At 41.1% G+C, this 23,053-nt stretch overlaps 1 protein-coding gene across 1 annotated transcript in view; it reads left to right on the top strand.

Annotated features, from left to right (window-relative positions):
* The window catches only part of dok6 (docking protein 6), an 83,389-nt gene that overhangs the window by 41,532 nt on the left and 18,804 nt on the right, over positions 1-23,053 (top strand). The window contains exons 6-7 of the mRNA XM_036935154.2: positions 445-583; positions 1,238-1,346. Coding sequence (XP_036791049.1) covers positions 445-583; positions 1,238-1,346 — 248 coding nt within the window. The remainder of the gene's footprint in view (positions 1-444; positions 584-1,237; positions 1,347-23,053) is intronic.

The following is a 23,053-nucleotide window of genomic DNA, read 5'->3' as shown; positions in this document are numbered from 1 at the left end:
CTCTCTCTCCCCCTCTCTCTCTCCTCCCCTCTCTCTCCCCCCTCTCTCTCCCCCCCTCTCCCTCCCCACTCTCTCTCCCCTCCCCACTCTCTCTCCCCTCCCAATTCTCTCCCCCCTCTCTCTCCCCTCCCCATTCTCTCTCCCCTCCCCATTCTCTCTCCCCTCCCCACTCTCTCTCCACCTCCCCACTCCCCACTTTCCCTTCCCCCCTCTCTCTCCTCTCCCCATTCTCTCTCCCCTCCCCATTCTCTCTCCCCTCCCCACTCTCTCTCCACCTCCCCACTCCCCACTCCCCACTTTCCCCTCCCCCCTCTCTCTCCCCTCCCCATTCTCTCTCCCCTCCCCACTATCTGTCCACCTCCCCACTCCCCACTTTCCCCTCCCCCCTCTCTCTCCCCCCTCTCTCTCCCCTCCCCACTCCACCCCCCCCCCCCCTGTCTCTAGGATGTGTGACACGGGGGAGGGTCTGTTTACGTTCCAGACGCGGGAGGGAGAGATAATCTACCAGAGAGTCCACTCAGCCACCCTGTCCATCGCACAGCAACATGAGAGGATGATGGTAGAGATGAAGAAGAGCTCACAGGTAACATGCACAGACACACATAGTACACACACACACACACACACACACACACATACACACAAATTCCCTGTGGATATGGCCTATGTTTCTTTCCTCTCTCTATGGTCAGTGTGCTGTATTTACGTATGGTTTTCTAAGGCTTGATGAGCCCTGGCCATATGGCCATGTTCCTGGACTCCCTCCATATGGGAATACTGCAGAGTATACTGAAATACATGAATTACATGAAGAGGTTGTGGAACACAGTGGACACTTTGGTTATGGGTCATCATACCACAAATAGGACTTTTAGGTTCTAAAGAGATGTACTCGATATAATTGAAAGAGAAAAATGCAGTGACTGTAGTTTAAAACACACATTTAGCTTTTTTGTGTGTTTTATTTCATATCATGGTATTGATCAAATGTTGTGAATTTGCACTGCATGTCATTTGTCCACAATATGCAGTAGCTACCTGTAATGCCTGTGGCTGTTTTTCCTACTTTGCATTCCCTAGAGGTGACTATACCCAGAGATAACAATTGCATCCCAAATTGCACCCTAATCTCTATCAAAACTAGTGGTCTAAAGTAGTGCACTATATAGACAGTCAGCTGCCATTTGGGACGCAGCCCAACACACTGAAGATGATGTTGTTGTTGTCTCTGTTTCAGACCCACTCCAACCAGACAACGTTAACCAAGTCCATTTCTCTGCCTCGCAGTGCCTACTGGCATCACATAATGCGCCAGAACAGCGTGGGAGACATCTACAGCTACCAAGGTACAAACAGCAGAGCTCAGCTAGGCAGCCCAACAGCAATATCTGAACACGCACACTCACGCAGGCACACATTACCAGTAATGCTACCTGCTGGTAATATTGCAAGTAATATTCAATACCCCTGTAGTTCAACAGGACAGTGTAACAGTATCAAAATCGGCAACTCTTAAGTCAATCAGTGATTTTATGACAACCAGCAAATAAATGAATGGTTGTATGTCTTCCCACAACAGCAAATATTTAAAACACAGCTAATCATGTAGGATTACAATATGACATGCCAGACATACAACATGCTCATCTGCACCATCGAGAGCATCTTGACTGGCTGCATCACCGCTGGGTATGGCAACTGATTGGCATCCGACCGCTAGGCACTATAGAGGGTAGTGGGTATGACAACTGATTGGCATCCGACAGCAAGGCGCTATAGAGGGTAGTGGGTATGGCAACTGATTGGCATCCGACCGCTAGGCGCTATAGAGGGTAGTGGGTATGGCAACTGCTTGGCATCCGACCGCTAGGCGCTATAGAGGGTAGTGGGTATGACAACTGATTGGCATCTGACCGCTAGGCACTATAGAGGGTAGTGGGTATGGCAACTGCTTGGCATCCGACCCCTAGGCACTATAGAGGGTAGTGGGTATGGCACAGAACATCACTGGGGCCGAGAACATCACTGGGGCTGAAGGACAAAATAATTGTCAAAATAATTGCCAACCAGGCCACAAACTGTTCTCTCTGGTACTGCACGGCAAGCGTTACCAATGCACCAAGTCTGGACCTAACAGGTCCCTGAACAGCTTCTAAACCATAAGACCATAAGCCATAAGACGTCTAAGCAAAATGACTAAATAGCTAATCAAATCTCTACTACCCACACTACCTGCATTGGCCCTTTTTTGCACTAACTTTCTTGCACTTATTCTATGTACACACACAGGACTCTACCCACACACTCACACATACTTATACACTGACACCCCAACACACACACACACTACATACACCCACACACACATACCATGCACACACATGCCTACTGACGCCACACACACACACAGTCACACACACACTTTCACACTCACCACATACACTGCTGCTACTGTCTATTATATATCCTGTTGCCTAGTCACTTTACCCCTACCTACAGTTGATGTCGGAAGTTTATATCAAATCAAATCAAAGTTTATTTGTCACGTGCGCCGAATACAACAGGTGTAAACCTTACAGTGACATGCTTACTTACAGGCTCTAACCAATAGTGCAAAAAAAGTATTAGGTGAACAATAGGTAAGTAAAGAAATAAAACAACAATAAAAATACAGGTTATATACAGTAGCGAGGCTATATACAGTAGCGAGGCTACATACAGTAGCGAAGCTACATACAGCCACTGGTTAGTCAGGCTGATTGAGGTAGTGTGTACATGTAGATATGGTTAAAGTGACTATGCATATATGATGAACAGAGAGTAGCAGTAGCGTAAAAGAGGGGTTGGTGGGTGGTTGGTAGCAGTACGCAATTCAGATAGCCCGGTGAGCCAATGTGTGGGAGCACTGGTTGGTCGGCCCAATTGAGGTAGTATGTACATGAATGTATAGTTAAAGTGACTATGCATATATGATAAACAGAGAGTAGCAGCAGCGAAAAAGAGGGGTTTGGGGGGTAGCACACAATGCAAATAGTCCGGGTAGCCATTTGATTACCTGTTCAGGAGTCTTAAAAACTGTTGAGAAGCCTTTTTGTCCTAGACTTGGCACTCCGGTGCCGCTTTCCATGCGGTAGTAGTGAGAACAGTCTATGACTGGGGTGGCTGGGGTCTTTGACCATTTTTAGGACCTTCCTCTGACACCGTCTGGTGTAGAGGTCCTGGATGGCAGGCAGCTTAGCCTCAGTGATGTACTGGGCCGTACGCACTACCCTCTGAAATGCCTTGCGGTCGGAGGCTGAGCAATTGCCGTACCAGGCAGTGATGCAACCGGTCAGGATGCTCTCGATGTTGCAGCTGTAGAACCTTTTGAGGATCTCAGGACCCATGCCAAATCTTTTTAGTTTCCTGAGGGGGAATAGGCTTTGTCGTGCCCTCTTTACGACTGTCTTGGTGTGTTTGGACAATTCTAGTTTGTTGTTGATGTGAACACCAAGGGACTTGAAGCTCTCAACCTGCTCCACTACACCCCGTCGATGAGAATGGGGGCGCGCTCGGTCCTCCTTTTCCTGTAGTCCACAATCATCTCCTTAGTCTCGGTTAAGTTGAGGGAAAGGTTGTTATTCTGGCACCACCTGGCCAGGTCTCTGACCTCCTCCCTATAGGCTGTCTCGTCGTTGTCGGTGATCAGGCCTACCACTGTTATGTCGTCTGCAAACTTAATGATGGTTTTGGAGTCGTGCCTGGCCATGTAGTCGTGGGTGAACAGGGAGTACAGGAGAGGACTGAGCACGCACCCCTGGGGAGCTCCAGTGTTGAGGATCAGCGTGGCAGATGTGTTGCTACCTACCCTCACCACCTTGGGGCGGCCCGTCAAGAAGTCCAGGATCCAGTTGCAGAGGGAGGTGTTGAGTCCCAGGATCCTTAGCTTAGTGATGAGCTTTGAGGGTACTATGGTGTTGAACGCTGAGCTGTATTCAATGAATAGCATTCTCACATAAGTGTTCCTTTTGTCAAGGGGTGAAAGGGCAGTGTGGAGTGCAATAGAGATTGCCTTGTGTATGTTGACCTGTTTAAAGAAAGGTCTTACTCACACAGTCGTCCAGAACAGCTGATGCTCTCATGAATGCCTCAGTGTTGCTTGCCTCGAAGCGAGCATAGAAGTGATTTAGCTCGTCTGGTAGGCTCGTGTCACTGGGCAGCTCGTGGCTGTGCTTCCCTTTGTAGTCTGTAATAGTTTGCAAGCCCTGCCACATAAGATGAGTGTCGGAGCCGGTGTAGTATGATTCAATCTTAGCCCTGTATGGATGCTTTGCCTGTTTGATGGTTCGTCACAGGGCATAGCAGGATTTCCTGTAAGCTTCCGGGTTAGAGTCCCACACCTTGAAAGCGGCAGCTCTACCCTTTAGCTCAGTACGAATGTTACCTGTAATCTATGGCTTCTGGTTGGAGTATGTACGTACAGTCACTGTGGGGACGACGTCCTCGATGCACTTATTGATAAAGCCAGTGACTGATGTGGTGTACTCCTCAATGCCACCGGAGGAATCCCGGAACATGTTCCAGTATGTGATAGCAAAACAGTCCTGTAGTTTAGCATCTGCTTCATCTGACCACTTTTTTTATAGACCGAGTCACTGGTAGTTCCTACTTAAATTTTTGCTTGTAAGCAGGAATCAGGAGGATAGAGTTGTGGTCAGATTTACCAAATGGAGGGTGAGGGAGAACTTTGTACGCGTCTCTGTGTGTGGAGTACAGGTGATCTTTCCCTCTGGTTGCACCTTTAACATGTTGATAGAAATTTGGTAGAACTGATTTAAGTTTCCCTGCATTAAAGTCTCCGGCCACTAGGAGCGCCGCCTCTGGGTGAGTGGTTTCCTGTTTGCTTATTTCCTTATAGAGCTGACTGGGTGCGGTCTTAGTGCCAGCATCTGTCTGTGGTGGTAAATAAACAGTCATGAAAAGTATAGCTTTTCAAGTCAATAAACCTCGTTGTTCAACCACTCCACAAATTTCTTGTGAACAAACTATATTTTTGGTATTCGGTGAGAACATTTACTTTGTGCATGACACAAGGAATTTTTCCAACAATTGTTTGCAGACAGATTATTTCACTTATAATTCACTGTATCACAATTCCAGTGGGTCAGAAGTTTACATACACTAAATTGACTGCGCCTTTAAACAGCTTGGAAAATTCCAGAAAAGTATGTCATGGCTTTAGAAGCTTCTGTCAGGCTAATTGACATCATTTGAGTCAATTGGAGGTGTACCTGTGGATGTATCTCAAGGCCTACCTTCAAACTCAGTGCCTCTTTGCTTGACATCATGGGAAAATCTAAAGAAATCAGCCAAGACCTCAGAATTTTTTGCCCAAATGCCTGAAGGTACCACGTTCATCTGTACAAACAATAGTACGCAAGTATAAACACCATGGGACAACGCAGCCGTCATACCACTCAGGAAGGAGACGCATTCTGTCTCCTAGAGATGAACGTGCTTTGGTGCGATAAGTGCAACTCAATCCCAGAATAACAGCAAAGGACCTTGTGAAGATGCTGGAGGAAACAGGTACAAAAGTATCTATATCCACAGTAAAATGAGTCCTATATCAACATAACCTGAAAGGCTGCTCAGCAAGGAAGAAGCCACTGCTCCAAAACTGCCATAAAATACGGTTTGCAACTGCACATGGGGACAAAGATCGTACCTTTTGAAGAAATGTCCTCAGGTCTAATGAAACAAAAATAGAAATGTTTGGCTTTTAAGACCATTGTTATGTTTGGAGGAAAAAGGGGGAGGCTTGCAAGCCAAAGAACACCATTCCAACCATGAAACACGGGGGTTGCTTTGCTGCAGGAGGGACTGGTGCACTTCACAAAATAGATGGCATCATGAGGAAGGAAAATGAGGTGGATATATTGAAGCAACATCTCAAGACATCAGTCAGGAAGTTAAAGCTTGGTCTCAAATGGGTTTTCCAAATGGACAATGACCCCAAGCATTCTTCCAAAGTTGTGGCAAAATGGCTTAAGGACAACAAAGTCCAGGTATTGGAGTGGCCATCACAAAGCCCTGACCTCAATCCTATAGAACATTTGTGGGCAGAACTGAAAAAGTGTGTGTGAGCAAGGAGACCTACAAACCTGACTCAGTTACACCAGCTCTGTCAGGAGAAATGGGCCAAAATTCACCCAACTTATTGTGGGAAGCTTTTGGAAGGCTACCCAAAACGTTTGACCCAAGTTAAACAATTTAAAGGCAATGCTACCAAATACTAATTGAGTGTATGTACACTTCTGACCCACTGGGAATGTGATGAAATAAATAAAAGCTGAAATAAATCATTCTCTCAACTATTATTCTGACATTTCACATTCTTAAAAAAAACGCGGTAATCCTAATTGACCAAAGACATGGATTTTTTACTAGGATTAATTGTCAAGAATTGTGAAAATCTGAGTTTAAATTTATTTGACTAAGGTGTATGTAAACTTCCGACTTCAACTGTATATGTACAGTACATATCTATCTCAATTACCTCGTACCCCTGCACATCGACTCGGTACTGGTACTCCCTGTATATAGCCATGTTATTTTCTATACCATGTATATAGCCATGTTATTTTCTACTCCCTGTATATAGCCATGTTATTTTCTATTCCCTATGTATAGCCATGTTATTTTCTACTCCCTGTGTATAGCCATGTTATTTTCTACTCCCTGTATAGCCATGTTATTTTCTACTCCCTATATAGCCATGTTATTTTCTACTCCCTATATATAGCCATGTTATTTTCTACTCCCTGTATATAGCCATGTTATTTTCTATACCCTGTATATAGCCATGTTATTTTCTACTCCCTGTATATAGCCATGTTATTTTCTACTCCCTATATATAGCCATGTTATTTTCTACTCCCTGTATATAGCCATGTTATTTTCTACTCCCTATATAGCCATGTTATTTTCTACTCCCTATATATAGCCATGTTATTTTCTACTCCCTGTATATAGCCATGTTATTTTCTACTCCCTATATAGCCATGTTATTTTCTACTCCCTGTATATAGCCATGTTATTACCTGGTACTCCCTGTATATAGCCATGTTATTTTCTATTCCCTATATATAGCCATGTTATTTTCTACTCCCTATATATAGCCATGTTATTTTCTACTCCCTGTATATAGCCATGTTATTTTCTACTCCCTATATATAGCCATGTTATTTTCTACTCCCTGTATATAGCCATGTTATTACCTGGTACTCCCTGTATATAGCCATGTTATTTTCTATTCCCTATATACAGCCATGTTATTTTCTACTCCCTGTATATAGCCATGTTATTTTCTACTCCCTATATATAGCCATGTTATTTTCTACTCCCTGTATATAGCCATGTTATTTTCTACTCCCTATATATAGCCATGTTATTTTCTACTCCCTGTATATAGCCATGTTATTACCTGGTACTCCCTGTATATAGCCATGTTATTTTCTATTCCCTATATATAGCCATGTTATTTTCTACTCCCTGTATATAGCCATGTTATTTTCTACTCCCTGTAGATAGCCATGTTATTTTCTACTCCCTGTATATAGTCATGTTATTTTCTACTCCCTGTATATAGCCATGTTATTTTCTACTCCCTGTATATAGCCATGTTATTTTCTACTCCCTGTATATAGCCATGTTATTTTCTACTCCCTGTATATAGCCATGTTATTTTCTACTCCCTGTATATAGCCATGTTATTTTCTACTCCCTGTATATAGCCATGTTATTTTCTACTCCCTGTATATAGCCATGTTATTTTCTACTCCCTATATATAGCCATGTTATTTTCTATTCCCTATATATAGCCATGTTATTTTCTACTCCCTGTATATAGCCATGTTATTTTCTACTCCCTGTATATAGCCATGTTATTTTCTATACCCTGTATATAGCCATGTTATTTTCTACTCCCTGTATATAGCCATGTTATTTTCTACTCCCTGTATATAGCCATGTTATTTTCTACTCCCTATATAGCCATGTTATTTTCTACTCCCTGTATATAGCCATGTTATTTTCTACTCCCTATATAGCCATGTTATTTTCTACTCCCTATATATAGCCATGTTATTTTCTACTCCCTGTATATAGCCATGTTATTTTCTACTCCCTGTATATAGCCATGTTATTTTCTACTCCCTATATATAGCCATGTTATTTTCTACTCCCTGTATATAGCCATGTTATTTTCTACTCCCTATATATAGCCATGTTATTTTCTACTCCCTGTATATAGCCATGTTATTACCTGGTACTCCCTGTATATAGCCATGTTATTTTCTATTCCCTATATACAGCCATGTTATTTTCTACTCCCTGTATATAGCCATGTTATTTTCTATTCCTTATATATAGCCATGTTATTTTCTACTCCCTGTATATAGCCATGTTATTTTCTACTCCCTATATATATAGCCATGTTATTTTCTACTCCCTGTATATAGCCATGTTATTTTCTACTCCCTATATATAGCCATGTTATTTTCTACTCCCTGTATATAGCCATGTTATTACCTGGTACTCCCTGTATATAGCCATGTTATTTTCTATTCCCTATATATAGCCATGTTATTTTCTACTCCCTGTATATAGCCATGTTATTTTCTACTCCCTGTAGATAGCCATGTTATTTTATACTCCCTGTATATAGTCATGTTATTTTCTACTCCCTGTATATAGCCATGTTATTTTCTACTCCCTGTATATAGCCATGTTATTTTCTACTCCCTGTATATAGCCATGTTATTTTCTACCCCCTTGTATATAGCCATGTTATTTTCTACTCCCTGTATATAGCCATGTTATTTTCTACTCCCTGTATATAGCCATGTTATTTTCTACTCCCTATATAGCCATGTTATTTTCTACTCCCTATATATAGCCATGTTATTTTCTACTCCCTGTATATAGCCATGTTATTTTCTACTCCCTGTATATAGCCATGTTATTTTCTACTCCCTATATATAGCCATGTTATTTTCTATTCCCTATATACAGCCATGTTATTTTCTATTCCTTATATATAGCCATGTTATTTTCTACTCCCTGTATATAGCCATGTTATTTTCTACTCCCTATATATAGCCATGTTATTTTCTACTCCCTGTATATAGCCATGTTATGTTCTACTCCCTATATATAGCCATGTTATTTTCTACTCCCTGTATATAGCCATGTTATTACCTGGTACTCCCTGTATATAGCCATGTTATTTTCTATTCCCTATATATAGCCATGTTATTTTCTACTCCCTGTATATAGCCATGTTATTTTCTACTCCCTGTAGATAGCCATGTTATTTTCTACTCCCTGTATATAGTCATGTTATTTTCTACTCCCTGTATATAGCCATGTTATTTTCTACTCCCTGTATATAGCCATGTTATTTTCTACTCCCTGTATATAGCCATGTTATTTTCTACTCCCTGTATATAGCCATGTTATTTTCTACTCCCTGTATATAGCCATGTTATTTTCTACTCCCTGTATATAGCCATGTTATTTTCTACTCCCTATATATAGCCATGTTATTTTCTATTCCCTATATATAGCCATGTTATTTTCTACTCCCTGTATATAGCCATGTTCTTTTCTACTCCCTGTGTATAGCCATGTTATTTTCTACTCCCTGTATATAGCCATGTTATTTTCTACTCCCTGTATATAGCCATGTTATTTTCTACTCCCTGTATATAGCCATGTTATTTTCTACTCCCTGTATATAGCCATGTTATTTTCTACTCCCTATATATAGCCATGTTATTTTCTATTCCCTATATATAGCCATGTTATTTTCTACTCCCTGTATATAGCCATGTTCTTTTCTACTCCCTGTATATAGCCATGTTATTTTCTACTCCCTGTGTATAGCCATGTTATTTTCTACTCCCTGTATACAACCATGTTATTTTCTACTCCCTGTATATAGCCATGTTATTTTCTACTCCCTGTATATAGCCATGTTATTTTCTACTCCCTGTATACAACCATGTTATTTTCTACTCCCTGTATATAACCATGTTATTTTCTACTCCCTGTATACAACCATGTTATTTTCTACTCCCTGTATATAGCCATGTTATTTTCTACTCCCTATATATAGCCATGTTATTTTCTATTCCCTATATATAGCCATGTTATTTTCTATTCCCTCTATATAGCCATGTTATTTTCTACTCCCTGTATATAGCCATGTTATTTTCTATTCCCTATATATAGCCATGTTATTTTCTACTCCCTGTATACAACCATGTTATTTTCTACTCCCTATATATAGCCATGTTATTTTCTATACCCTGTATATAGCCATGTTATTTTCTATTCCCTGTATATAGCCATGTTATTTTCTACTCCCTGTATATAGCCATGTTATTTTCTATTCCCTGTATATAGCCATGTTATTTTCTACTTGTTACTTCTATTTGTTATTCACTGTGTATTTAATACTTGTGTCACTATTTCTATTTTTTATTAAATGTATTATCTTATCTTTAACTCTGCATTGTTGGAAAAGTAGCCTTAAGTAAGCATTTCACTGTTAGTCTACACCTGTTGTCTACGAAGCATGTGACACATACAATTTGATTTGATTTCAAGCACATTTCTCTCCGCTGTTTTCCTCTTAATCTGCTGTTTTCTTCTCCATTTGGAAAGCCGCAGCACTTATGTTCTCAACCCAGGACTCTGCTCCTCTTGTCACAACAGGATTGTCTTATGAGACTGCACTTATGTTCTCAACCCAGGACTCTGCTCCTCTTGTCACAACAGGATTGTCTTATGAGACTGCATGTTGTTCTCAACCCAGGACTCTGCTCCTCTTGTCACAACAGGATTGTCTTATGAGACTGCATGTTGTTCTCAACCCAGGACTGCTGGGTCACAACAGGATTGTCTTATGAGACTGCATGTTGTTCTCAACCCAGGACTCTGCTCCTCTTGTCACAACAGGATTGTCTTATGAGACTGCATGTTGTTCTCAACCCAGGACTCTGCTCCTCTTGTCACAACAGGATTGTCTTATGAGACTGCATGTTGTTCTCAACCCAGGACTCTGCTCCTCTTGTCACAACAGGATTGTCTTATGAGACTGCATGTTGTTCCCAACCCAGGACTCTGCTCCTCTTGTCACAACAGGATTGTCTTATGAGACTGCATGTTGTTCTCAACCCAGGACTCTGCTCCTCTTGTCACAACAGGATTGTCTTATGAGACTGCATGTTGCTCTCAACCCAGGACTCTGCTCCTCTTGTCACAACAGGATTGTCTTATGAGACTGCATGTTGTTCTCAACCCAGGACTCTGCTCCTCTTGTCACAACAGGATTGTCTTATGAGACTGCATGTTGTTCTCAACCCAGGACTCTGCTCCTCTTGTCACAACAGGATTGTCTTATGAGACTGCATGTTGTTCTCAACCCAGGACTCTGCTCCTCTTGTCACAACAGGATTGTCTTATGAGACTGCATGTTGTTCTCAACCCAGGACTGCTGGGTCACAACAGGATTGTCTTATGAGACTGCATGTTGTTCTCAACCCAGGACTCTGCTCCTCTTGTCACAACAGGATTGTCTTATGAGACTGCATGTTGTTCTCAACCCAGGACTCTGCTCCTCTTGTCACAACAGGATTGTCTTATGAGACTGCATGTTGTTCTCAACCCAGGACTCTGCTCCTCTTGTCACAACAGGATTGTCTTATGAGACTGCATGTTGTTCCCAACCCAGGACTCTGCTCCTCTTGTCACAACAGGATTGTCTTATGAGACTGCATGTTGTTCTCAACCCAGGACTCTGCTCCTCTTGCCACAACAGGATTGTCTTATGAGACTGCATGTTGCTCTCAACCCAGGACTCTGCTCCTCTTGTCACAACAGGATTGTCTTATGAGACTGCATGTTGTTCTCAACCCAGGACTCTGCTCCTCTTGCCACAACAGGATTGTCTTATGAGACTGCATGTTGTTCTCAACCCAGGACTCTGCTCCTCTTGTCACAACAGGATTGTCTTATGAGACTGCATGTTGTTCTCAACCCAGGACTCTGCTCCTCTTGTCACAACAGGATTGTCTTATGAGACTGCATGTTGTTCTCAACCCAGGACTCTGCTCCTCTTGTCACAACAGGATTGTCTTATGAGACTGCATGTTGTTCTCAACCCAGGACTCTGCTCCTCTTGTCACAACAGGATTGTCTTATGAGACTGCATGTTGTTCTCAAGCCAGTGCAAAGTCACCGACAGCAATGCTTTCTATTGCATTCTACGTTGTCTTCTCCTTTCCTAAGACCACATTTTTGCGTGAAGGTACTGCAACTTTTTTCTACGGTCAATACGGCCTCGTTCAGTCATGATCGTAGTTTCACAATTCTTCCCGGCAAGTGTTTGCAAGGGCTTCAGACATCTCCTCTAGTTCTACAGGGTCTGCCACATGGGATATATCAGACATTCATAGCACGGACTGTGTGAACAGGGAGCGCGCACACACACACATACATACATCTTGTACAGCTAGATGTATGTATGGGTTAGCTCCTAAGCTCCTAGGGGTTAGCTCCTAAAGTAATTCTATCCCTAACATTAATTCTAACCTTAACCGTAAACCCACTTGGAATAGCGTGTTCAATGGAAACAAAGTTTTAAAACTTTGTTTCCTTTGAACATGCAATATGAATAAAGGCATTTTAATGAATTTTATGAAGAGTGCCTTGGTCCTCCTTTCTTTTTGATGACCAATTTACCCCTTTTACCAAAGAGCACCTTCTATCTACTACTGTGTATCTTCGCAGCGCTTCCCTTTCTTCCTTTCCCCCTAGAAATAACATTTGACCTCGTGGGGACTAAAAAATGTCCCCAGTTGGTCACATTTTTGGTTGTTTACTATTCTTGTGGGGACTTCTGGAATAGTTAAATAGTAGTTAAACACACGCACGCAGGTGCGTACATGTTTGGCCAAATCGAGAACGAAGATAGTATCACCAATACCAGGTTAGTTGAAAAATCTATGGCATCGTTTTGTTTAGGCAAACCTGTAGCCCCCAATAATGGATTCAAAAAATCTTTAGTTATATCACATTATGTGCATTACAATCTGTAGCTAAGACATATGTAATAACCATGTCAAGTCACTATGTAGGGTTGCTATACAGTTCAATAGATAAACAGATCTGGGAAATTGAGGAGACACTGGTTAAAGACTTGTTTAAGGCAGACTTGGCTCTTTTGGTTGATGGCAGCCATGTTTTAGCCTCACTCTGCAGGTATTACCCCCATACCCCTTACACACCATCTTGAGCCTATTTTCTATGTTGAAACTTTAAATATGGGGCATCTCCTTCCCCAGGCATAGGACCTCAACCTGATCCTGGCTGACTCTATACACACAACATGAGATCCCTGAACACACATGCATCGCTATACACACACACATAAATACATGTGCACGTAAACACGCGCACACGTTTTGCAATTCATTAATCAGTGGAGTATTAGAGCATTTTGACCTGATTCCCTGGGTCTCACTTTGCCAATGATGAATCAATACTACAATAATTTGATAAAACAGCAAAATAACTGCATTATTATCGATAACGAGGTGAGATACGTAAGATGTGACGTATATGGACCAAACTAGCCCCCTGTGTCTCAGTGGGCCCGTAATGATCATATAATATAGCAAGCCTATGTACCATTATAATACCATTATTAGTACTATTTTAGTATGGGCTGATTGGGGTGTACGTGGAGGTGAGAGATGCTAGACAGAACGTGTGGACCAGACTAGCCCCTGTGTGTCACTGTACCTGTGATGAATCTATAAGAAAGCTTATGATGAAAAATGCCAGTATAGTAACAGTACAGTGACTATATTAATACTGACTATGGGCTGATTTGGGTGTGGGTGGAGGTGAGAGTGTTAGATTAGCCCCCTATGTGTCACTGTGCCGTGATGAATCTGCAATCAGCATGCTTAATTGGCTGAGTCATGGTCGGGTTGTGTTTAAATACCCATGAGTCCTCTGGAATAATGAAGGAACACTGGTTCTTGTCCCATCCAGCTTTGCTGCTTTGCTATATGTTTATTTATTTATTTTTCTCTCTGATTCAGTTAATCGGAGAAGCAGAAATAAATTAGCTGCTTTTTGTGTCTGTGCGAAGTTTCTGTTTCAATTAGACTTGGGCTGAAATGTTAGAAACTTCTAGGAAAGTTTTGGTTTGCTTGCAAATGAAATGAGTACAGGCAAGGTAGCAGTGCAAACTGTATGAATATAAACCATACACTTATTTGAACCATTTCAGTAATGGTGAGATACAGAGAGAAACTGCATTAAAGGTCCAAAGCAGACGTTTTTATCTCAATATCAAATCATTTCTAGGTAATATTATAGTAACTTACTGTGATTGTTTTTGATTAAAATGGTTGACAAGAAACAAAAACTGCTTCTTAGCAAAGAGCAATTTCTCAAGCAAGAATTTTGTTAGGGTGCCTGGGAGGGGTTTGATTGGGGAGGGTAAAATGGAAATCTAGCTGTTATTGGCAGAGAGCAGTGGCTCTCTTTCTTAATTGGTATATTAAGTAAGTTACCGCCTCGGGATGTTACCATCCCACCAAAACAGGCAGAAATTTCAGGTAGTCTTTTCAAACAGCTTTTACACTGAAATGAAATTGACATAATTTTTAGATTTTCACAGTATTATTCCAGCCTCATAGTGTGAAAATACATAACACACAGGCAAATTTTGTTTTTGAATGCACTGGACCTTTAATAAACCTTGACAGGCAGATCGGTTTTAAGTACTTATGTCAAAAACGTCAGGTTGAGGAGTAATACTATATATTCACATAAATGAAGAACACTACATGAATTGGCATTTGACATTTGAAGATAGTACACTCTTAGAAAAAAAGGTTATATCTACAACCTAAAAGGGTTGTTTGCCTGTCCCCATAGGATATCCCTTTGAGTATCAGTTTTTTGTTCCAGGTCGAACCCTTTTGAGGTCCATGTAGAACCCTTTCCACAAAGGGTACTACATGGAACCCAAAAGTGTTCTAGATTGAACCCAAAAGAGTTCTCCTACGGGGACAGCCGAAGAACCCTTTTGGAACCCTTTTTTCTATGAGTGTACATTTCCCTCAGTATGCCATGTGTTGGTGACATACAGTGCCTTCAGAAAGTATTCACAGCCCTTTAAAAAAAATCATTTTAAATAATATTTACAGTACCAGTCAAAAGTTTGGACACACCTACTCATGCCAGGGTTTAGCTTTAGTTTTACTATTTTCTACATTGTAGAATAATAGTGAAGACATCAAAACTATAAAATAACACATATGGAATCACGTAGTAACCAAAAAAGTGTTAAAAGGTAAGACCCAAATGCCTTCTGTGTTAAAGTAACAATGTTTATTACAGCAACAGGGGCAGACAAACGACAGGTCAAGGTAGGCAGGGGTCGATAATCCAGAGGGGTGGGGCAAAGGTACAGGACGGCAGGCAGGCTCAGGGTCAGGAGCAGGCAGAGTGGTCAGGCAGGCAGGCACAGAGTCCAGACAGGCAAGGGTCAAAACCAGGAGGGCAAGAAAAGAGAGAATAGAGAAAAGCAGGAGCTGAGAAAAATGCTGGTTGACTTGACAAACAAGACGAACTGGCAACAGACAAACAGAGAACACATGTATAAATACACAGGGGATAACGGGGAAGATGGGCGACACCTGGAGGGGGGTGGAGACAATCACAAGGACATGTGAAACAGAAGAGGGCGTGACAATTATTTAGATTAGAGATTCTTCAAATTAGCCACCCTTTGCCTTGATGACGGCTTTGCACACTCTTGGCCTTCTCTCAACCAGCTTCATGAGGTAGTCACCTGGAATGCATTTCAATTAACAGGTGTGCAGAAGTATACAGAAGATAGCCCTATTTGGTAAGTCAATTTTATGAACAGCTCAAATAAGTAAAGAGAAATGACAGTCCATCATTACTTTATGACATGAAGGTCAATCAATCTGGAAAATTTGAAGAACTTTGAAGAAATTTGAAGTTTCTTCAATTGCAGTAGCAAAAACCCATCAAGCGCTATGATGAAACTGGCTCTCATGAGGACCGCCACAGGACATGAAGACCTAGAGTTACCTCTTATACAGAGAATGAGTTCATTAAAGTTACTATTCTCAGAAATTTCAGGCCAAATAAATGCTTCACAAACTTCAAGTCACAGACACATCTCAACATCAACTGTTCAGAGGAGACTGCGTGAATCAGGCCTTCATTGTCACATTGCTGCAAAGAAACCACTACTAAAGGACTCCAATAATAATAAGAAACTTGCTTTTGACAAGAAACACAAGAAATGGACATTAAACTGGTGGAAATCTGTCGTTTGGTCTGATGAGTCCAAATTTGAGATTTTTGGTCTTTGTGAGATGCAGAGTAGATGAACGGATGATCTCTGCATCTGGCTTGTGCTTAGTGGGACTATAATTTGTTTTTCAACAGGACAATGACCCACCACACCTCTGGGCTTTGTAAGGGCTATTTGACCAAGACGGAAAGTGATGGAGTGCTGCATCAGATGACCTGGCCTCCACAATCACCCGACCTCAACCCAACTGAGATGGTTTGGGATGAGTTGGACCGCAGTGTGAAGGAAAAGCAACCAACAAGTGCTCAGCATATGTGGTAACTCCTTCATGACTGTTGGAAAAGCATTCCTCATGAAGCTGGTTGAGAGAATGCCAAGAGTGTGCAAAGCTGTCATCAAGGCAAAGGGTGGCTATTTGAAGAATCTAAATCTAAAATATATTTTGATTTGTGTAACACTTTTTTAGTTACTCGATTTTTCCATATGTGTTATTTCACAGTTTTGATGTCTTCACTGTTATTCTACCATGTAGAAAATAGTCAAAATAAAGAAAAACCCTTGAATGAGTTGGTGGGTCCAAACTTTTGAATGGTACTATACATTTACAACAACAAAAAATATATGGGGATATAATATAATAAGTTGCTCTGTGTGCAATAACATTGGTTAAGATGTTTTTTGAAGATCTATCCCATCTCTGTGCCACACACAATTATAGAGAAGTGAATTTCAAGCACAGATTCAACCACAAAGACCAGGGAGGTTGTCCAATGCCTCGCAAAGAAGGGCAGCTATTTGTAGATGGGTGGGGGAAAAACAGACACTAAATAGCCCTTTGAGCATGGTGAAGTTATCAATTACACTTTGGATGGTGTATCAATACACCCAGTCACTACAAAGATACAGACGTCCTCCCATTTACCGGAGAGGAAGGAAACTGCTCAGGGGTTTCACCGTGAGACGATTGGTGATTTTAAAACAATTACAGAGTGTGGCTGTGATAGGAGAAAACTGAGGATGGATCGACAACATCCTAGTTACTCCACAATACTAACCTAAATGACAGAGTGAAAAGAAGGAAGCCTGTACAGATAACACATATTTCAAAACATGCATCATGTTTGCTAAAAGGCACTGAAGTAAGTGCAGAAAATGTGGCAAACAAATACAATTTTGATCCTGAATACAGAGCGCTTTGTTTGGGGAAAATCCAACACAACACATCACTGAGTACCAGTCTTCATATTTTCAAAAAGGGTGGTGGCTGCATCATGTTATGGGTATGCTTGTCATTGGCAAAGAATAGGTCGTTTTTTAAAATAAAAATAAAGGAATAGAGATTTGCACAGGCAAAATCATATAGGAAAATCTGGTTCAGTCTGCTTTCCAACACACACTGGGAGACAAATTCACCTTTCAGCAGGACAATAACCTAAAACACAAGGCCAAATATACGCTGGAGTTGCTTACCAAGACAACATTGAATGTTCCCTGAGTGGCCTAGTTACCGTTTTGACTTAAATCGCCTTGAAAATCTATGGCAAGACTTGAAAATGGCTGTCTATCTGTGCTCACCTGGGACTCCCGAGTGGCACAGTAGTCTAAGGCACTGCAGCTCAGTGTTAGAGGTGTCACTACAGACAACCTGGTTCGAATCCAGCCGTGATTGGGAGTCCCATAGGGTGGCACACAATTGGCCCAGCGTCGTCTGAGTTTGGCCTGTGTAGGCTGTCATTGTAAATAAGAATTTGTTCTTAACTAACTTGCCTAGTTAAATATAAAATCAATTAGCAGCTTGAAGAATAATGGGCAAATATTATACAATCCAGGTATGCAAAGCTCTTAAAGACTTACCCCAAGCCAACTCCTCATTTGGCTGCCTTTCCTTCCAGTTCTCTGCTGCCAATGACTAGAATTAATTGCAAAAATCTCTGAAGTTGGAGTCTTATATCTCCCTCACTAATATTAAGCATCAGCTGTCAGAGCTGCTTACCAATCATTGCACCTGTACACAGCTTATCTGGAAATAGCTCACCCAACCACCTCATCCCCATATTATCTCAACTTGCACATTCATCTTCTGCAAATCTATCACTCCAGTGTTTAATTGCTAAATTGTAATTATTTTGCCACTATGGCCTATTTATTGCCTTATCTCCCTAATCTTACTACATTTGCACACACTTGTCGTGTCATTGGCATCATTAAACTGAAGACTGTTAGTTTATCAAATCAATTCTCTGTAATTATTATTATCTGATCAATTAGTCTTCTAATTAATGAGTTATTCTTTACCTTACATTAGTCTCATTCCAAAAGTCGTAAATTGTTGGTTATCTGCACGAACCCAGTCTTCACTATGAGTCATCCATACATCAATTGTCTCAATCATTTATTTATTAGCTAACTAAATAATCACAGAAATGCACACACATACAAACAAAGTAGATATGGTTACAAGGAAATGATAGGGGATGTGCCCTAGTGGGCTAAACCGGCATGGCGGCGTGGTAGACAAGGGGACTGAGAAGGGCGCGAAAGACAAAAGAGTCACTACACAGTTGATAATTATAACAATTTAAATGCTACTCCTTTGCACATGAACGCTCACTCATTTGGGAATAATTGCAATCAGTATGTATATTTACGCTTAGTGTGTCGTCGTGATCTCTGTTGGAAAGTTAGTTTCTGTTGGAGAGTTTTTCCGCCCTCTCTCTCTCTCTTCCGTGGTTAGAATGGATAGTTCAGAGTCCCATTCAGAAATGTTGTTATAGATAGATGTTTCGGCGGTTGTCTGTCCTCCTACTTAATTTCTAGCTGCAGACTAGTAATTAGTATCAAAGATTTGCTCTTATTCTGTCGGTATCGATAGTCTCAGAGTTTCAACAACCATCACAACCTTAGCTTATACTCAGGTTTATGGTCTCTACTCAAACCTTAGCCCTCTCGATAATCGAGGTAAGCTGGTCTGAAGGGAATTCCTCCCGAATGGGGGTTAGATTCGTAACAGTAGATAGAGGCTGTCCCATGACGCCAGATCTGTGCTCAGTCTGTGCTCATGGGGCGGGCCAATGATTTAGTTAAACTCCAAACGGAATTGGAGTTTCCTCCATTAAACCATTTAAAATCACATTACATAATTTCACAAATAGTTTCATCTTTACTCATTCATTTTATACAACAATTAGATGCAAGCCTCACAACTGAAACTCTTGTATAAACAGAGTTATGGTATTGTCTTTCCAGAGGTCACCAAATTGTACAAAACGGAACAGTTTGTATCTGGCTACTTCATCGACCGTTTATACCTTCTCCAGAACATGGATATTGTTCAGTTCTCAAGTTCTGTGAGGTGGAAGAAGTTCCTTTGTTCTCTCTATGAAAGCTCACTCTCTCTCTTATACTCTGGCCATGAGGAGAGAACTTCTCTAGGAATTTATGACCTGCCTAACAGAGCCTGTTGGTAGGGGGAAGACAGAGAGGTGGTGAGAGAGAGGGGGGGGATGGTGCAGAGAGAGGGGGATGGTACTCGCTATCCCCAAGGTGGGCAACGTCATGACACACTGTATCTAGATTTTTCTATTGTGTTATTGACTGTACGTTTGTTTATCCCTTGTGTAACTGTGTTGTTGTTTTTGTCACACTGCTTTGCTTTATCTTGGCCAGGTTGCAGTTGTAAATGAGAACTTGTTCTCAACTGGCCTACCTGGTTAAATAAAGGTGAAATAAAAATAAAATAAAAATCACAGCTGTAATCTCTGCCAAAGGTCACATAACATTTTAATCCAACTTTGTAACATACAATTTGCAATAAGTCAAGGGTTGTGAAAATTTTCTGAAGGCATTTTATGCAAAGAATGTATATCTCAACACCAGACCACTGCAAAATGTTTCATCTTCAATTTTAATAATGTGTTTCCCACCCACTCATTTGCTCTTTCTGTTTCGCTTATGTACTTGACACTTTAAATCAGTAAATATATAGAGCGAAAAAAACAGACCCATAGTCAAAAAAGATATCAATCATATTTCCTCTCTTAAATGCTTTTAAAGTCTTACTAATAACCATAATACAAAATGACTGGCTTTTTATATTCTTACAAATGCTCCATGTTTAATAGAAGGCCGTTTTTTCCATTGAGAGAGGAGAATGGTGCTGTTTGTTTCCCACTGAGAGATTGATGATGCATCAAAATAATAAGTGCACTTTAAAGTTTTAAAGGCAAGATAAAAAATCACGCCCCAACGCCTGTCTGAAACGGTTCAATTACCCCAACTGATATTGGAATGGAAATGCACAAGAATTGCTGGTTTTAGAGATAATTGTTCAGTTATTTCTCTCTCTCCTTCTCTCTGTCTGTGTCCCTGCCTCCCTCTACCTCTCTCTCTGTCTATCCCTTTTTCTCTGCCCCCCCCCCCACTCACGTAAACACTCTCATTCTTTCTCCCTCTCTGAAACGCATCTTTCAACAGTTATCCGCCTATCCGCAGCAGCAGCATTAGCAATTCTAATAGCAGTGTTCTTATTTGATCCTTTCAGAGTGATAAAAGTGGATTTTACTGAAAGGAGGAGAGGAAGTAAGTAAGGACATAGGATTATGATAGGAGAGAGAGTATGGTGATACTACTATCTCTACTGCAACAGGTACAACTTAAATAATGGATCGCCTGCAGCTTATGAATGTGCTGTACATTTGTAACGTCTCATTCAGTACACTGGTAATCTTGTCCCCAGCCCTCTTTCTCTCTCGTGCTCTCTCTTGCCTTCTTTCTCTCACGTTCTCTCGCACTAGTGCAAACTCTCTCTCTAGCGCACACTCTCTCTCGCATGTGTGCTCTCACTCTCTCTGCCTCTCTATGTCTTGCGTGCTCATGCTCTCGCTCTCTCACTCTCTCTAGCGCTCTCTCTCTCTCTCTCTCGCACTCAATTCAATTCAAGGGGCTTTATTGGCATGGGAAACATGTTAACATTGCCAAAGCATGTGAAGTAGATAATATACAAAAGTGAAATAAACAATAAAGATGAACAGTAAACATTACACTCACAGAAGTTCCAAAAGAATAAAGACATTACAAATGTCATATTATGTATATATACAGTGTTGTAACGATGAGCAAATGGTTAAAGTACAAAAGGGAAAATAAATAAACATAAATATGGGTTGTATTTACAATGGTGTTTGTTCTTCACTGGTTGCCCTTTTCTTGTGGCAATAGGTCACAAATCTTGCTGCTGTGATGGCAGACTGTGGTATTTCACCCAGTAGATATGGGAGTTCATCAAAATTGGGTTTGTTTTCTAATTTTTTGTGGATGTTTGTAATCTGAGGGAAATATGTGTCTCTAATATGGTCATACATTTGGTAGGAGGTTAGGAAGTGCAGCTTCTTTAAGAGGAGTCTGTGAGAGCCAGAAATCTTGCTTGTTTGTAGGTGACCAAATACTTATTTTCCACCATAATTTGCAAATAAATTCATTAAAAATCCTACAATGTGATTTTCTGGATTTTTTTTTCTCATTTTGTCTGACATAGTTGAAGTGTACCTATGATGCAAATTACAGGCCTCTCTCATCTTTTTAAGTGGGAGAACTTACACAATTGGTGGCTGACTAAATACTTTTTTGCCCCACTGTATATGTTGAAGAGGGTGGGGCGTAAGCTGCATGCATCCCTGTCTAACCCCAGGGCCCTGTGGGAAGAAATGTGTATGTGTTTTTGCCTATTTTATCTGCACACTTGTTGTTTGTGTACATGGATTTTATAATGTCATATGTTTTTCCCCCAACACCACTTTCCATCAATTTGTATAGCAGACCCTCATGCAAAATTGAGTCGAAGGCTTTTTTTTTTAAATCAACAAGGCATGAGAAGACTTTGCCTTTGTTTTGGTTTGTTTGTTTGTCAATTAGGGTGTGCAGGGTGAATACATGGTCTGTCGTATGATAATTTGCTAAAAAGCCAATTTGACATTTGCTCAGTATATTGTTTTCACTCGTTTTTGTTGGTTGTGTTGTGCCTTGAGGGGCATATGGGGGAGAGAATGCTGTCCCCTCCAGGTAGGTGTTTGTCCCCCTGTGTGCTGAGGGTGTCAGGTTCTTGTCCAGTTCTGGCATTTAGGTCACCACAGACTAGTATATGTCCCTGGGCCTGGAAATTGTTGATCTCCCCTTCTAAGATGGAGAAGCTGTCATCGTTAAAGTATGGGGGTTCTATTGGGGGTATATAGGTCGCACACATGAGGACATCTTTCTCTGTTGAGATAATTTCCTTATTCATTTCTAGACAGATGTAAAATGTTCCTGTTTTGACTAATTTAATAGAGTGGGTTAGGTCTGCTCTATACAAAATTAGCACACCCCCTGAATCTCTTCCCTGTTTCATACCTGGTAGTTTGGTGGATGGGACTACCACCTCTCTGTAGCCTAGAGGGCAACCAGTGGGTCCGTCTCCTTTATACCATGATTCTTGTAGGATGGATATTTCCAATTTCTTTGATGAAGTCTGGGTTCCTGCTCTTTAGGTCAAAAACAGATGACCTCAGACTTTGTTTATTCCAGGATGAGACAGTAAAGGTGTAATCAGAAATCAGAGAAATCAGCCAAGACCTCAGAAACAAAATTGTAGACCTCCACAAGTCT

This window comes from Oncorhynchus mykiss, chromosome 11 (genome assembly GCF_057628025.1).
Source record: "Oncorhynchus mykiss isolate SJ-2025 chromosome 11, ASM5762802v1, whole genome shotgun sequence".
NCBI classification, from domain to species: domain Eukaryota; kingdom Metazoa; phylum Chordata; class Actinopteri; order Salmoniformes; family Salmonidae; genus Oncorhynchus; species Oncorhynchus mykiss.
Note: the sequence above shows the minus strand (reverse complement) of the source record. Positions and strands in the feature narration are given on the sequence as shown.